At 48.4% G+C, this 16,159-nt stretch overlaps 7 protein-coding genes across 7 annotated transcripts; 4 read left to right on the plus strand and 3 right to left on the minus strand.

Moving 5' to 3' along the window:
- Positions 1 to 98: 98 nt before the first annotated feature.
- F5Y00DRAFT_224887 (RNA polymerase Rpc34) lies at positions 99 to 1,863 on the minus strand. Its single transcript, XM_048006082.1, has 2 exons — positions 1,284 to 1,863; positions 99 to 1,230 (listed from the first exon to the last, which is right to left on the minus strand). The coding sequence occupies exons 1-2, from the start codon at positions 1,523 to 1,525 to the stop codon at positions 351 to 353; spliced, it is 1,122 nt and encodes a 373-aa protein (XP_047869459.1). The 5' UTR covers positions 1,526 to 1,863; the 3' UTR covers positions 99 to 350.
- A 179-nt stretch (positions 1,864 to 2,042) lies between these two features.
- Positions 2,043 to 4,603, plus strand: F5Y00DRAFT_224888 (heat shock protein). The gene is made up of 4 exons (XM_048006083.1): positions 2,043 to 2,339; positions 2,444 to 2,742; positions 2,825 to 4,095; positions 4,160 to 4,603. Exons 1-4 carry the CDS (start codon positions 2,269 to 2,271, stop codon positions 4,310 to 4,312), a joined length of 1,794 nt encoding a protein of 597 aa, XP_047869460.1. The 5' UTR covers positions 2,043 to 2,268; the 3' UTR covers positions 4,313 to 4,603.
- F5Y00DRAFT_270678 (Ctr-domain-containing protein) lies at positions 4,572 to 5,724 on the minus strand (the record flags this gene model as incomplete). Its single annotated transcript, XM_048012654.1, has 3 exons — positions 4,572 to 4,925; positions 5,007 to 5,467; positions 5,551 to 5,724. 3 exons carry the CDS (start codon positions 5,722 to 5,724, stop codon positions 4,868 to 4,870), a joined length of 693 nt encoding a protein of 230 aa, XP_047869461.1. The 3' UTR covers positions 4,572 to 4,867.
- A 304-nt stretch (positions 5,725 to 6,028) lies between these two features.
- F5Y00DRAFT_224894 (uncharacterized protein) lies at positions 6,029 to 9,440 on the minus strand. The gene is made up of 6 exons (XM_048006084.1): positions 9,322 to 9,440; positions 8,950 to 9,272; positions 8,768 to 8,839; positions 7,816 to 8,592; positions 7,414 to 7,700; positions 6,029 to 7,353 (listed from the first exon to the last, which is right to left on the minus strand). Exons 2-6 carry the CDS (start codon positions 9,063 to 9,065, stop codon positions 6,428 to 6,430), a joined length of 2,178 nt encoding a protein of 725 aa, XP_047869462.1. The 5' UTR covers positions 9,066 to 9,272; positions 9,322 to 9,440; the 3' UTR covers positions 6,029 to 6,427.
- A 7-nt stretch (positions 9,441 to 9,447) lies between these two features.
- On the plus strand, positions 9,448 to 11,742 carry F5Y00DRAFT_224897 (MFS general substrate transporter). Its single transcript, XM_048006085.1, has 6 exons — positions 9,448 to 9,934; positions 9,991 to 10,067; positions 10,129 to 10,461; positions 10,514 to 11,168; positions 11,242 to 11,517; positions 11,569 to 11,742. The coding sequence occupies exons 1-6, from the start codon at positions 9,665 to 9,667 to the stop codon at positions 11,680 to 11,682; spliced, it is 1,725 nt and encodes a 574-aa protein (XP_047869463.1). The 5' UTR covers positions 9,448 to 9,664; the 3' UTR covers positions 11,683 to 11,742.
- A 150-nt stretch (positions 11,743 to 11,892) lies between these two features.
- F5Y00DRAFT_224902 (FAD/NAD(P)-binding domain-containing protein) lies at positions 11,893 to 14,144 on the plus strand. The gene is made up of 4 exons (XM_048006086.1): positions 11,893 to 12,978; positions 13,035 to 13,345; positions 13,463 to 13,794; positions 13,858 to 14,144. Exons 1-4 carry the CDS (start codon positions 12,263 to 12,265, stop codon positions 13,957 to 13,959), a joined length of 1,461 nt encoding a protein of 486 aa, XP_047869464.1. The 5' UTR covers positions 11,893 to 12,262; the 3' UTR covers positions 13,960 to 14,144.
- Positions 14,122 to 15,754, plus strand: F5Y00DRAFT_224903 (pyrazinamidase/nicotinamidase). The gene is made up of 2 exons (XM_048006087.1): positions 14,122 to 14,359; positions 14,459 to 15,754. Exons 1-2 carry the CDS (start codon positions 14,300 to 14,302, stop codon positions 15,080 to 15,082), a joined length of 684 nt encoding a protein of 227 aa, XP_047869465.1. The 5' UTR covers positions 14,122 to 14,299; the 3' UTR covers positions 15,083 to 15,754.
- The last annotated feature ends 405 nt before the right edge of the window (positions 15,755 to 16,159 follow it).

The following is a 16,159-nucleotide window of genomic DNA, read 5'->3' on the forward strand; positions in this document are numbered from 1 at the left end:
CTCAAGTATTGGTACAGGCCACACAAAAAGGCTTGAGGGAACTCAGGGAGGGCCAATTGCAAGACACTTCGACCAGCATGTCGTTAGACACTAGGTAGTTGCCAATAACACGTCTTGTTTTAATTATACATATCTACCCTAATTTTGGTGACAAATCGTTGTAATTATAACCTGACCTCCCTGGTCGTACTGATCAGCATCAATGGCTTTGTCCGGATCTGGCAAAACTCTCCCAACTTTTTATTTTGTCCTTGATTGTAAGACATGTCTTTTCCCTGCCAGTAAACGCCGTGCCATGCTATGTCGGAAAGCAAAAACGCCATGTTTACTCCCCAGTAATACATTGTACCTTATAATAACCATTTGTCAAAATATTCGCACCCTCCCGCCCATACAGGTCCACCTTCTTCGCACAGTTCAAAGACGGGGCATTTGCCGCAAGGTACGGTTGTCAAGCCATTGGTTCTCGGCTCCCAGAAATCTTCGCTGTCTAGTTTGACCATGTCCGGATGTTGCTTAGACACACGCACGGCCCTGTAGCCAACTCGATCGCCGGTCTTAACCTCCTCAATTCTATTTTCCCAAATGAGAATGTCGATAAGCTCCTGAACGTGTTCCGTCTTCAGCGGCTGTCCTTTGGCTATGTGCATGGAGACGATTTCTGCCGTAATCTCCTCGGCCGTGGGGTAGCCCATGTAACCCGCAGGTAGAGGGAGGCGGAGGGCTCCGCGGGCCTTCGATGCGGAAGCTGCAGGGCGCGTATTGTCATCTTTAGACATTGCGTCTGCGGAACGTTTCTTGCTCTTTATGGCGGCCTCGGATAAACCGCCTCTTATTACGCCCTTCTTCGGCAGAACTGGGCTTACGCTTCGAGCGCTTCGTTCTCCCGTACTTCGATAGCTACCCCTATCCTTTATAATGCGCATCACCACAGCCTGCAGTGTGTCGATGAAGGCCTCGTCGAGATATTGATCAGTATACCAGGGACCGCCTGTTGCGCGGGCGGAGGGCTGCATGTTGAACTTGATCCACATCTTCTTGGACATGTTCTCGACGGTAGTAAACTGCTGGATGAAGCGCTTGGTCTCCAGCTCCTTGAGAGCCTTTCGCAATGCATTGTCTTGGAGATTAAGGCGCTTTTTTATGTCCTGCTGCCATGCGCCCTCGGCACCGGCCGAGTCGATGATTTCGTAGACTAGGACCTGGTCCTCGGAGGTGAGGTGCTTGTACCTATTGAGAAAAGATTAGAATAGGGAGGATAATAGGAACAAGACTTTACTTACTTGGCCGCCTCGGCCTCAGGACGGAGTCGCCATGCTAGGCCGCTGTGAAAGTGGACGGGAACGAAAAGGCGCTCCCGCGTCAGAAGTTGTATGATTTGTAGGAGTTTCTTTACGTCTTTGGGCGGAACGACGTCGAGCGCCATGAGGTCCTCCTGGGAGAAAAACCTCTCGGGATTATCTCTACACGCATCTTCGCAGGCGGAGTAGAGTTGATTTTTGAGTATCGAGGTTTGGTCGTCCATTTTGAGTAGCGATTGAGTCGTGATCGTGACTCATATATTAACAGTAATAAATTGAAGTCGATGATAATTTACAGGGCGGCGCGCGATAGGTAGAAAACGCGACAAGTTGAAGCGTATTGTACCTAATTCCAACCAATCTGGAAAGGACCGAGGTACATAATTGCTTAACGCGCTTCGACCTGGTATGTCTAGAATGGAAGACTTTATGTTGACTTTATGTGTATGTGTATGTGAGGTACGTAAGAGTAAATCAAGACGACGTGCCCCGCGCAACCAAAAGTATTTGGTAGTTCATATGATAAAGTTTATGATAAGTTGGAGGAAATATTTCTTATCGATGTCTTTGGTAGCAGCACCGGTGCTGCAGCCTGCAGTGTTAGCGCGATACGCCGATACATTGAACTGACAGACTGCCCGATAATGCGCTATCGCTATCGCTATCGACAAGCAGATGCAGCTTTCCGTCAGGGACCTCAATACCCCACCGTAGAAAGCTCTCGAATTCATCGCATTCAGCCCTAAAAAGATCCAAGTCCCAGTGCTTCCATTCCAAAGTTTGGACATCGCAACTTACATACAACTTTACCACATATAACTTCTACCTTGCGAGTATTTCTTGCTTCTTCTCTCTCCATAAGTTTAATTTTACACGAGACACGAGTAAGAATCTTCTCAAGTTTATAAAATATTCATCCAAGTTGCATACAACAACTGCATTTGAAGAAAGGTAGCATCAACCCACCATGGCCTCTGTAGACGAGCTTAAAGCTCTGGGCAACAAGGCTATTGCCGAGAAGAAGTTTGACGAGGCTATGTAGGTTTTTATGTCTTATGTCCCTATGATATTGATCTTTTTTAAACTTTACAACCCAAGTTTCCAAGACTCAGTTGAGACCTCAAGACTAACAATTCTACTAGTGATGCCTTCACCAAGGCTATTACCATCGACCCAAACAACCACATTCTATACAGCAACCGATCCGCTGCTTATGCCTCTAAGAAGGATTGGACAAATGCTCTAAGTGATGCCGAGAAGACTACCCAGATTAAGCCAGACTGGCCGCGAGGATGGGGTCGCAAGGGCGCAGCCCTGCACGGTTCAGGCGACCTTTTAGGTGCCAGCGAGGCCTACGAGGAGGGTCTCAAGCACGATCCTAACAACGCCAATCTAAAGAGTTCTCTTGCCTCCGTACAGCGAGCGATGGAGCAAGAAGCCGGTATGTAAATGCCCATACCCTGTTTCATCTTCCCTTGAAACGTATACCTTTGAATGTTTTTTTATGTACTAACTCCCTATAGGCGCTGGTCTTGGTGGTGATCCTACAGGCGGACTGGGCAAGATGTTTAGCGACCCCAATCTCCTCCAGAAGCTGATGAGCAATCCTAAAACCAGCGGTTTCTTTGCTGATCCATCCTTCATCGCAAAGATCCAGGCCATACAACAGAATCCCCAGAACACCCAGGACTTGTTTAGCGATCCTCGAATGATCCAGGTATTAGGAGTTCTGATGGGCATCGATATGCACATGGGAGGCCCGGATGACATCCCAGGCGCTGCCGCTGCCGCTGCCGCCTCTTCTTCTAGCACTAAGGAGGCAGAGGAGGACGTTGAAATGCCGGACCTGGTTCCAGCTGATTCCAAACCCCAATCTAAACCGGAGCCAGCCAAGGCCCCCGAGCCCGAGCCTGAGCCAGAAGTGGACGAGGAAGAGCTCGCAAAGAAAAAGGCAAAGGAAGAGGCTGACAAGGAGAAGGCATTGGGTACTGAAAACTACAAGAAGCGTAACTTTGACGAGGCTATAAAGCACTACACTAAGGCTTGGGAATTGCACAAGGACATAACCTACCTCAACAACCTCGGCGCCGCTCAATTCGAAAAGGGAGATTACCAAGCCTGCATCGAGGCTTGCACTAAGGCTATCGAAGAAGGTCGCGAGATTTATGCCGACTTCAAGACGATCGCCAAGTCATACGCGCGCATTGGTACGGCCTACGAGAAGCTAGGAGACCTTGCAGCGGCGGTTGAAAATTACCAGAAGTCTCTGACCGAGCACCGAACACCCGATACTGTAAATAAGCTCCGCGCTGCTGAGCGTAGAAGGATCGAGGAAGCTAAGAAGGCTTACATCGACCCGGAGAAGGCCGAAGAAGCTCGTGAGGAAGGTAATAAGAAGTTCAAGGAGCAAGATTTCCCCGGCGCCGTTGCGGCTTACTCGGAGATGATCAAGCGTGCTCCGGATGATCCTCGTGGATATAGCAACCGCGCCGCCGCCTTTATCAAGCTGTTCGAGTTTCCAAGCGCCCTTGAGGACTGCAACACGGCTATCAAGAAGGACCCCAAGTTCATTAGGGCGTATATTCGCAAGGCGCAAATTTACTTCGGCATGCGCGATTACTCCAAGTGTATCGACGCTTGCAACGAGGCTGCCGTGGTAGATAGCGAGCATTACAACAACGCCAACGCGCGAGAGATCGAGCAGCAGCAGCAGAAGGCTCTTCAGGCTATGTACTCTGCCCGAGAGAATGAGACAGAGGATCAGACTCGGGAGAGATTGATGAAAGACCCTGAGGTAAGTACCGAATGCACCCCCATCGTTTCGAACAGAATAGGAACGGCTAACCCGCTCGCTGTAGATTATGACCATCATGCAAGACCCTGTCATGCAATCTATCCTCCAGCAAGCCCAGTCCGATCCCGCGGCGCTGCAGGAGCACATGCGCAACCCGAACGTTCGTTCTAACATCCAGAAGCTGATTGCGGCCGGTGTAATTCGAGTTGGACGATGAGCGTTAGCGTAGCGGATGTCTTATTTTTCTACTTAGGCTACTTTATCTCATTAATTTCCACAATGGTTAGGTTGGTGGTTCGTGAGCTGTAGTAGCATGTAAGGGCATTGCGGAGCCGTAGGTATTCATGGTAATTGCAATTCATGATATTGGCGTTGAAAAATGCAAAGGGTGGACTAGGGAATGAGGGTAAATGAATTTACGCTAATCAACGATTCCAACATCTTTATAGCTCTCACCAAGCTTCGTTGCTTTATAATTTCGTGGTGTGTTACGGTTCCTTGAGGATGAATGCCTTCATTTGACGATATTCGTAAACATTACTTCGGATAACGTCGACTTTAGTACGTCCGTTTGTATGAAGATATATTAATCATACGATGCAAATGGTCCTTCATCATACATACATACATTCCACTTCATATATATTAAACCTCAACCCCGCGTTGTTATCTATTCCGGAAGTCCGCTTCTGCTATCCTGACAGGATATTTCTGCACCCTAACTTAGTCCTCTAATATTACACTGATTTCATTCGTATCGATTCCGTAGGGCTTAACCATGACAACCAGTGGCGCCTTTACCACCATCGAAGCTGGCCACACTGCCACCCCTTTTACCGTGAATAACATTAGCGTCCAGTGCTTAGGTAGCATTGGCCCCCGTGAAGCCTTAAGATGTCTGTCCTACTCACCGAGGGTCTATTTGCTCCCATTGCAGTATGAAGAACCCTATGAAAGCGCCGAGGATGATGCAGATGATTATATATCCGTTGTAGTACATAGCAAGCAACATGATCCAGTAAGCTAGCGCAAAATGAAGCGTATGCAGCAAAGCGCGGATGGCCTGTTGCCAGAGCTTAGGCCTGAACGGCGTGGCGCGGACGAGGGCCGCAGTAGTGCCTTCTTTTGCTATGAGAGCCCCGTTGGCCGTGTCCGAGGAGTTGTTCACGGTCGTCGCGGCGAGGGCGCTCGTAGTCTTTATGTGCTGGCGGATCAAGTGTTGGTCGTAGATCCTAGACGCGCGGCGGAGAAACTCGAGCAGGATCACGAGCAGCGCGACGCCGATGCATAGGCCTGCGAATCCACCGCGGGACTTGACGTGCCAGGATTCCGAGAGGAAGCATGTGTCGATCGTGTCCCAGTTCCAAAGCATCTGACGCTCATTCGTCTGTTAGCGGGGTTGAACGGACTAGGTGAGGTATACACAACTCGGCGTATTGGAAGTGAATATCTCACAGAGATCTTACATTCCCCCATTTGCGATTTCCTGTCCCCCATACCCCCCATGTTATCTGCACCTCCTGTGCTTGCCGTAGAAGTCGGCATTATAGAGTCAAGCGTTGATTGTACTGTAGATGATGAGACCGAAGCCGAAGACTCTACAGATGATGGCATAGGCATCCCGTCCATTTTCGCTGGTGGCTAGTAAGAATAGGTTAGGTAGGTAGTATTATCAAGATGAACCTGGCGTATATAAAACGTTAATGATTAGGATGTAGTTTAGGTAATTAATTACCTCCCAAGAAAAATTAAACCAGCCACAAGGATTGTCTAAACCCATATTCAACCCTTTGTCGCCGATACTCGACTTGTCCTCGACACTCGACGATCGCCATAGGCAACAAAGGGGCTGATCCGCCGTAAGTAACGTATCCAACGTACTGAAACTCTCTAATACGTTGGGACAAAAAGCATTTGCCTCCTTATTGCGTAGGGAGTCGGGAGTCGGGCATTAGATAAAAGAATCGAAACGTCAACTGGGTAAAAGGCAATTATCTGCCCTGGCAAAACGCAAAAATCTCGCATGAAGTTACCTCATGTTTTATGATATGTATTATACACAAAGACGGTGTACTCCACAATCGTTACAATACCCTGCTTATAGCAAATGAGAAGATGCTAGGTATACTGGGTTTCTTAGTCCTCAGATTGCTCCAATGCGTGGCGCCGTTTTACCAATTACTTGAAGAAATCATTCTATGCCGTGCTTTCTAAGCCGATCCACAAGACCTGATAGTGAGTGTGCTTATTGTATACAAATCTGGGTATAAGGGGTATTGTTACTCCATACGTCACACATCATCAACTCGGGAACTCGTGAAGCTAGCTAGCTCTACGGGGGCTCCAGACCATCCATCACAACCGTACCGTAGTCACCCGGCCCGTCAAAGAAATTCTGATCCATGCCCGGTCCCTCGAAGAAGTCGCTCGCCCACCAAGCGCCGGGACTCCACTCCTCGAGCGAAAATTGGGTAGAAACATTCATTCCCGAAGGCATAGGAGGCCAATTCCCTCCCATACCATTACCATTACCGTTGCCGAGGTCAACCTCTCCGGCCATGTTAGCATTTGATGATACCTCAGGTCGACGACCCTCGCCACCTACGGCGGCTACCATCTCGGCCCATTTCTCCAGCTTAGCGCGAGTGCTCTTGAGTTTCCTCGCGGCCATGTCCCATATATCATTCTCGCAAGGTAAGCCCGTCTTTTTTTCGCAGGCCTCTCGTGCCTGTTCGCATCGCGTTACCATACCTTGCAAGATACCAATGGCATCTATCCGGAGCTCGGACTGAGAGAGTAGGTGAGACCTAATAGTACGTACTGCGGCGGGAATTGCGGGATCTAGATCTATGTCTTTGACCCCGACCGTCGGTGCGGAGACCAGTGCCGCACCGCTGCAACCTGGATCGCTTCGTACCGTCTGTGGCAATACAGAGCCCGTCGCCGTGGTCGGGGTAGACGTAAAACTGCGGTCGGGACTTGTTAACTTGGACCAGCGGACCAGCATTATCACAGAATTGACGAGCTGAGCGGAGATGGGCATAGGTAAGACAAAATAATCCGCGATGTCAATAGCTAGCCAAGCGTCGAACCAGGCCTTGAGCGCGGTGCCGGATCGATAAAATACATCGAGCGAAGAAGCAGAGTCTAGAGTTAGAGACGATAATGAGTTCGATATCTTTTCGAGGAGTGAAGCATCAATCCGCGGTGGTTCCCACAAGCGTAAAGATGCCGTATTGATATGGCACATGAGCAGCTCTATCTTTCAGTTAATATCACGATTTCCGAAAGTATCAGTATCATGGAAGGTAAACTAACTGTTTGATAAAAGATGGCGAGGTAGCGATGCCTTGAAATTTTCTATCTCGGCGTGAAACACGCTGGAATATGCACTCATAGGGGCACGGGTGATACCAGCCAACTCGCTCTCGTCGTGGTCTTTTGCGTGCAGTTGAGAAATACGCTCAGACATGTGCTGGATCCGCACTAGATGGACGAGGAGCGAGTCAGTTCCGTACTCCTGGTCGGCCTCGAGCTCTCGAAGACATTGATCTATATACGGCGTGTATTTTGGCGACTCAATTCGTTGAAATGAGAGGAAGACACTGTTGCGTGTAAGCATGATTGAGTTAGGTACATCAGAGAAATGCGTCTTGCCCGCAACCTCTCCGAGTTGCTGGGTCAAGCAAGTCTCAAGAGTAGCTGTTCGTTTTGACTTACACCGAGGTCATATACCAGACTCCGCAGAGTGCCCTCCTCTCGTCGTTCACCCTGGTTTTCGGGGCTTCAGGAGCTGAAATTAAAAGTTTCGTCCTTTCTTGTATTTCGGGAGGCTTGTTGATGCCGAGATCCGCTACTAAACTGTTTGCTAGTGCGATCAAGTTGTTCATCTGAGCGTGCATTATACAGTGGTAGTGATAATATCCCACGACCAGCAGAATCGATTGGAGTATTTCCAAAGACCGCTCTGAACGCATAAGCATCTGCTCTGATATGTGTTTCATAATGAAGTAGTTCTGTGACCTCAGCGAACTTAGGTTACGATAAGACGCGATCATTCGGACCGTGGCGAAGAGGAAAGGATATTTTAATGCCAATTCCGAGGCCGTGAAACCTGGTGGAAGTACGACGAATGGGAAATTAGGGACAAGCTCGTCAACGAATATCGACAATAAGACCTCATCGGACTCAAGCGAGGCAGGGCTCTCGCCGGCCTGAGTGCGGCAGACACATACACGAGGGGCATGTTCATTGTAATAATCAGGAATTGCAGGCGGCTGTCTATAATCTGAGCCTGAAGATTGACTCGGAGAATTGGTGCTAACTCGCTTTCGGCTCTGTATTGGCGCCGCATCTGCGGTCGCCTCTGGGGACGACGTAGACGTAATAGAGTTGGCTCCAGAAACCTGCCTTAACGGAACAGGGAGGTCTCCTGAATTGGTAGCTTTGATAAAATCGACGAGGCTATTGAGTCTCTCCTCGAGCTGTGCTGTCTTTCTAGAGTAAAAGATAGACTGTTAGCTTTTGTCTTTTACGTGTGGGTTAGCTCAAAGACCTGTCTGACACTGGCGATGATCGAAGAAGGCAGTAGGAAATGACTATTCCGACGATATAATATATACTATCACCCCAAGAAGCGGTTATAAATTTCTAGGAATAAAAGACTGCTTACGAGGGCCTGCTCTGCCGCTTTTTTCTCGGCTTATGTACCTGACTGGTACAATCTTTATCTAAACGTTCACATCTATATCCTCCAATCTACCATTAGTAAACTGACTAACATGAGGGTACACCAACACAAAGCTCTAGCCCTACGCTTAGAAGGCGATTATATGTACGATAGAAGATACGCACCTATCACATCTAACGCCCGACCTGTTGCTTGAGCGCAAACATTTAGCCTTTGCGAGAGCACATGGCGAACACGCAGCTCCCCATTTGGCGATAGCGGAATTCTTTGGTTTATCCATTAGTTAGTGCCGCAAAAAACAAGATAACATATTAGATGATAGAGGTTTCAATCGCCGGCGGACTTTCCAAGTGTAAACCGCAAGCCGTGATGAGATAACAGTGTTCGAGGATGGCCTTCGGGTATGGGATGGTTCCAAGGAGAGGACGGAGATTAAAGATATTCTCCAGCTTCCGGTCTCCACATACGACCCAAGATGTTCTTGATACTAAGCTCATGTTAGTCGAGATACCCTAAATTAGCACTGACAGACTAACATAAATGTGAGAGGAATAGGTATATGCGACCTATAACAATGCACTGCCTGACACGGACTTTTAGGGAAAAGGCCGGTTCGCCGAAATGCATGATTCGCCTTCAGTCAGTCATTACAACATCGTACCCCGGCGCCCTCAAGCGGTTATCGGTTGCCTTAAATGCTTACCTTATAATCTTTATTATTCGTGAAAAGTAAATCGTATAAATTGTTTTTAAGATGTCCCGATACGACTTCTCAGAGCTGCATCTCGAGGCTGATATATCTCGGCCAGGGGTGGCCAGCTAGGTAATCTAGGGACTAGTTAACGACGACTTACACGGACTTTGCTCAGTCCTTTAACGATGAACGACCAACAACCGGTCAAAACCAGTTCGGATACTGGAGATGTAGAATCCGCGATAAAAGTCGACAGTCCCAAACTCGAATCCGACAAAATTAGCAACAGGGGACGCAGCCCTGACGACGTTGGCGTAGTTCTCCAAAATGACGACCAAACCGGAAGCGGGAGTATTAGCCCTCCGCAAATGACCGGATTACCCTACTACGTGGCGATGGGATCCGTTACCCTAGGTGTTCTCTTGATGGCTCTCAATAATACAGCTTTAGGAACCGTGAGGGAGACGCTGCGACATTCTTTTGGTGATGTATGTGCTGACACTTCTACTAGGCCATCCCCGCAATCACGGCGGAGTTTAATACCGTAGATGATGTTGGGTGGTATTCTTCTGCGTCTCTAATAGCAAAGTAAGTTATAAATCGGGAGTATATGGCGTTTGACAGTACGAGGCTGACAAGTCCGGCGAAGTTGTGTCATGGTACCGTTCGTTGGGAAGATATATAGGGGCTTCCGGATCAAGCTCGTATTTATTACCTTCATAGTCATCTTCGAGATTGGGTCCTTGGTTGCAGCTCTATCGACGTCTTCCATGATGCTCGTCATCGCTAGAGCGATAAGCGGTATAGGGGGTTCCGGGATTCTCAACGGTAGTTCTACCATCGTCGCCGCCACCGTCCCGATAGCGAAACGGTCGTTTCTAAACGGCATCATACTTGGCTGTTTTGCCGTGGGCCAGGCAGCGGGCCCTCTCATCGGCGGGGCTTTGACCCAGGGGTTAACGTGGCGTTGGTGCTTCTACATGTAAGTCGGTTGTCGCCATTTCGGCATAAATACTCGAGCTGACCCTTCTTAGCAATTTGCCCCTGGGTGGCCTGGTCGTTTTCCTGTTCGTATTCGTAGTCAAGTTACCTGTAACAAGGCTCTCAGAAAAGAATACTTCTCTCCTGGAGCGGGTTCTTGATCTCGATTTTGTCGGCTTTACCATCTTTGCCGCAGCGGCTATAATGCTCCTGATCGGTCTGCAATGGGGCGGCACCAAATACCCCTGGAATTCGCCGACCGTCATTGGACTTATGTGCGGCGGAGTGGTAGCCTTCGTAGCCGTCGGATTCTGGTTCGCTTACAAGGGAGACTCGGCCTTGCTGCCGCCCAGGTTACTTCGCAGCCGCGTTAGCATCATGATCACCATCACCTCGTTCATGCAAAGCGGCGGGTCCGTCAATTCTTTATATTGGCTGCCAGTCTGGTTCCAGGCGATCAGAGGCGCAGACGCTCTGCAGAGTGGTATAATGCTTCTTCCTATAATACTGGCGCAGCTCTTCGCATCCGTGGTATGCGGAGCTCTCGTTCAGAGGACGGGCTATTACCTTCCGGAAGTCGTTGGGGGAAACGCGCTGGTGGCGATCGGAGCTGGTTTGACCTCGACATTTTCTTTAGCCACTACCGATGGGGAAATTATAGGATATCAGATCCTCATGGGAGCAGGTCGTGGTTTTGTCTTACAACTGGTGTGTAATGACATCCGTCTAACATCCGTCTTTTTATAGTGCTAGGGAAAACTGACGATTGCATTAAATTTAGCTTGTCCTTGCTATGCAGGCGAACGTGCCGAGAGAAGACGCTTCGATAGCATCTGCCTACGCTATGTTCTCTCAGTTACTTGGGGGCGCCATCTTTTCGGCTGTCGCGAAGACCGTCTTCACCAGTTCTATAGGAACAGCTCTTCAAGAGTTTGCTCCCGACGTCGATCCGAGCTTACTGATTAACACCGGCGCGACTGAGATAACTAAAGTTATCCCCCCGAGCCAGGTAAACGGTGCTCTCCTAGCATACAATCAAGCCATTACCTATATATTTGTAAGAACACTCACTCTCGCGCGATATCATTATGACTGACACATATATTAGTATCTTCAACTCGCTGCCGCAAGTTGTGCTTTTCTAACCGGCTGGGGAATGGGATGGAAAAATTTAAAGGAGGTAAAACAAGAGAAAGAAGTTGTAGAAAAGGATGACGCTTGAGTGGTGATATGAGGCTCTGGTATAAGATACCCATTGATGATAGAGTATGGAAGGTTTAACGACGGATAGACTAATTATATAGAATTATAGATACCACTTTTACTGAATAATTTAATCAGCCGATAAGGTCCTAGAAACCTTAATTACCCTACTTGGTGAGACATATAGGCAGTACTACCTAACTGATCAGGTGTATAGGTACCTGGTAATGTTTAAGCAACGCTATAAGACACCGCTAGCAAGTTTCCTCTTGGATCGTCAAATTACCTAATGTACTTGAGCTCTCAGAAGGGGATCAGAGTCAAAATACCTAACATAACATATACCCTTCGTTACTATAAATGGTCTAGACTTGCCTAAAATTGGGCATAAAATCGCCAAGTCTGCACTGCTACTATGTATTATTATTCAATTGGATAATCGACAAGGGGGTCTCGCTAAGAAGCTAGGTTACCTACATACCTACGTCCTACGTAGTAGAAGCTTAATCTCGCCACGGGGTCAATAACAACATTAAAGGCAAAGAGGAAAAGGGTATAAAGATTTAACTCGCCAGATTAATATAAGTACTAGGTACCTAATGGATGAGTACGACTTCATCATTGTCGGCGCCGGGCTCTCTGGAGTCGACGCCGCTTACCGCCTGAAGACTCAGCTGCCAGACTGCTCTTACACCATTCTGGAAGCACGGAACGAGGTCGGCGGCACTTGGTCATTCTTCAAGTTCCCTGGTATCCGGTCGGACTCCCAACTTACGTTGTTCGGCCTTCCGTGGCGACCGTGGATACACGATACGGATATGGCCAAAGCGCATCTCATCAGGGAATATATAGAGGACGCTGCACGGGCTGAAGGTATCGACGAGAAGATCCAGTTCAAGCACCGGGTAACCGGTATCAGTTGGTCTTCGGAGGAACAGCGGTGGACTCTGGCAGTTGACGCGGACGGCCTCGCAAAGGAATATAAGGCTAAATTCTTGATCACCTGCTCGGGGTATTATGATTACGCCAACCCGCTCAAGGCCGAAATACCTGGCATCGAGAACTTCGAGGGCACGGTCGCGCACCCTCAGTTCTGGCCCGAGGACCTCGATTATGCTAATAAGAAAGTCGTTATCATCGGGTCTGGCGCTACCGCTATCACTATGCTGCCCGCTATGGCCGAGACGGCGGGCCACGTTACGATGCTTCAAAGGAGCCCATCCTACGTTATTAGCCTGCCCCTATCGGACCCGATTGGGAGGTGGACTAGAAAGCTTTTCCCGGAGAGGATTGCTCATTCGCTCAACTGGTGGCGGTCTGTATGCCTGATATATATTCTTTTCCCCAGCTACACCAACTAATGCTCTGCAGATGTTTTATAGAGGAACATGTCTTTGTTTACTTTTGCCTCACCTTCCCCACTCTAGCAAGGAAGCTCGTCGTACGCGATATGAAGAAACAATTACCCGACGACGTTGATGTAAACGTTCATTTCAACCCCAAGTACAACTTATTCGAACAGCGAGTAGGGCTATGTCCAGATGGTGACTTCTTCCGAGCTCTACACCGAGATAACTGCGACATCGTCACCGACCATATCGAGACTGTCACGGCAGACGGCATTCTTACCAAGTCGGGGAAGAAGCTCGACGCAGACATTATCGTGACGGCCACGGGTCTTCGTAAGCATCGCGTTTTCTAGTGCCCTACCTACTAAACAATTCTCCCCAAGCACTAGGATATCTCTCCCATTTCACATGTTCGATCAGTTATAGAATAGCTAACCTGGAGAATATCAGATGTCCACCTCTTTGGAGGTATCACTCCGATCGTTGACGGGCGGCCTGTGGATATTGGAACTTGCTATGCTTGGAGAGGGGTCATGATTACTGGTGTACCAAATTCCGGAGCCGTGATAGGGTATACGATAAGTTCCTGGACGCTCGGCGCTGATAGCAGTATCAAGCTGCTCATCAAAGTATGGAAGCATATGCAGAAGACTGGCGCTACGTCAGTTGTGCCGGTCAACGCTCAATCCGACCTCGCCTCGTCTAAGCCGGTCGTAGGACACAGCTCGACCTACTTTGTCATGGCACAGGACAGGTTACCTAGGATCACGGGTACATCTCCGGTAAACCTCATCTCATAACAATCCTACTTCTTTACTCGTCAGTACTGATTTTTTTTGGTATAGTGGTATGGACGCACGAATAGCATATATGACCACCTAAAGCTGTGGTTTGGTAGTGTTACCAAGGGGCTACAGTACACGTATCCATCAAAGAAGAACGACTGAGCGGTATCCTCTTGTGATATGTAGGTAGGTAGCTTTCAAGGCTGGCAGAGGCACTTAAATAGAGTTTATACCAGAGGCGAATAATTATTATATAGGAGGTAACTATATAGGAGAAGCTCCCCACAAGCACCATCCAAAATATATATTGTTGGAGGGCTGGAGGGGTAGTACAGTTTATCTTATCGGATCTTGCATGTCATCATTTGGCATTGTCTTAACTAAAACTTTGTGTTTGCAAGACTTTGATTTTTATTACCAGGTAATCATTTAAAAAGTTTAACTAGTATTATTCAGAGCCTACCTTAGCTATCCCTACCGTCGAATAGAACAGACTCCAAATATGGCCAACTTTAGGCCCGCATTGATAGTGGTAGATCTCCAAGAGGACTTCTGTCCTCCGGTAAGTATACCTACCTGGTTACTCCCTGGTTACTACCTTGTTAAGTTAGGAGGTAGTTTTGCGGCTGCTGGTAGCCAGCTGACTAACAACAACGACCAGAACGGTTCTCTCGCAGTCACCAATGGTCGCGATATCGCGCCACTGGTCAATAAACTTCTAGCTTTCCCTTTCGTGATCACGATCGCGACTAAGGACTGGCACCCGCATGATCACGTTTCGTTTGCGGCAAACCACCAAGGCAAAGCCCCGTTTGAGGACTTCATTACGATCGTGAATCCATATAACGAGGCCGAGACTTATGAGTCGCGACTGTGGCCGGTTCACTGCGTACAAGGTAGCCCGGGAGCAGAGTTGATCCCTGAGCTTCTTACCAGTCGGCTCGACATGATTCTCGAGAAGGGAACTGATGCGCGCGTCGAGATGTACAGCCCATTCTATGATCCCTTTAAGTCTCCACGAGTTTACGATAGTGGCCTCGTACAGATTCTGAAGGAGAAGCAGGTTACAGACGTGTATGTGGTGGGGCTAGCAGCGGACTATTGCGTCAAGAACGCGGCGATCGATGCGGCGAAAGAAGGCTTCAAGACCTACTTGATAGAGGAATGCACGAGAGCCGTCGATCCTTCTGCATGGTCGGAATGCAAGAAAGAAATTGAGACATCCGGGGCTAAAGTTGTTAGCATGGACGGACCTGAAGTAAGCCGGCTGATGACGGCGCAGTAACAGGGTAAAGCTGAAGGGTTGCTACATGACACGGGCGACGGCTTCTATCCTGCAGGAATAGGGTATCCAGCGATGTATGTAGAAGTACGGATCCGTAGCAATTACTATAATTCTCCCTGTTTATTGACGTAGATCCCCGTCGTACGGACGCTAGACAACGAGGCGGCCGGTGGCGGACTGAAATAAGCCCGTTAGACTATGCATGGGGTATGATTGTCTTCTCCGGTGGCTTTCTACGCGGGGGTTTGATATGCGATGGATGGTAGCACGAGGGACGATAAAGAATAGTCGTCATGTGTCTCAGTTTCGCCGTGTTGGTTTGAGACTGTCATGTTGTACAGAAACATATAGTATCAACGGCCAATTGCTAAGGCCGACTTTGTGGTTCGTGCTAACGAAGCATGGTTGTCACAACTTGCTTGAGTTAGGTTAGATACCTAACGTAACCTATCTCTGCACGGTCTCTTCTACCGAGACTGTATTAGGCACTTAAGAGGCTAAAGCTCTATGTACCTAAGTTGGTTCTTTCGCTGGTTGTTTTATCGAGTGACTTCCTCGTAGCGTTAAGTGTGCTTGGGTTTATTCGTGCCGAAAAGCAAATGGTGGGAGGCCTCGTTTCCTCTTTTAGTAAGTAATGGCCGTGATGGTGATAGCGATTGATGTGATGAGTGGATTATGTTAAGTTGGTTGTACACGTAACTAATGTAATTTAACCACATCCTAAAGTTATTGCTTTTTGAACTTACATACTCTTAATATGTATTTAACGATATTAGGTAGCTTTGCTAGGGGTTTGTTGACATGTCCGAATTTTATCTTGTAATATGTATCTCAACCCTGGCTGTTGAGTTGTCAAGGTATCCATAGGGTGTTGTTGCTGTGGACTTACACACTGCCCCTTTGGCCATGCTGTACTGTAAGGTATTCTATTCCGTCCTCTTCCATCCAATGCTCTTCCGCGTACGGAATATAAGTGAAGGGATGGCGTTGGCGAGGTGGGTGAGATACATAGGTGGCTTGATTATCGGTCTTTTTAGGAGCTGTGCGTACCCGGAGTTTTGGAATAGTTGCCAATTG

The sequence above is a fragment of the Daldinia vernicosa genome (assembly GCF_022497035.1).
Source record: "Daldinia vernicosa strain CBS 139.73 unplaced genomic scaffold F5Y00scaffold_3, whole genome shotgun sequence".
In the NCBI taxonomy this organism is placed as follows: domain Eukaryota; kingdom Fungi; phylum Ascomycota; class Sordariomycetes; order Xylariales; family Hypoxylaceae; genus Daldinia; species Daldinia vernicosa.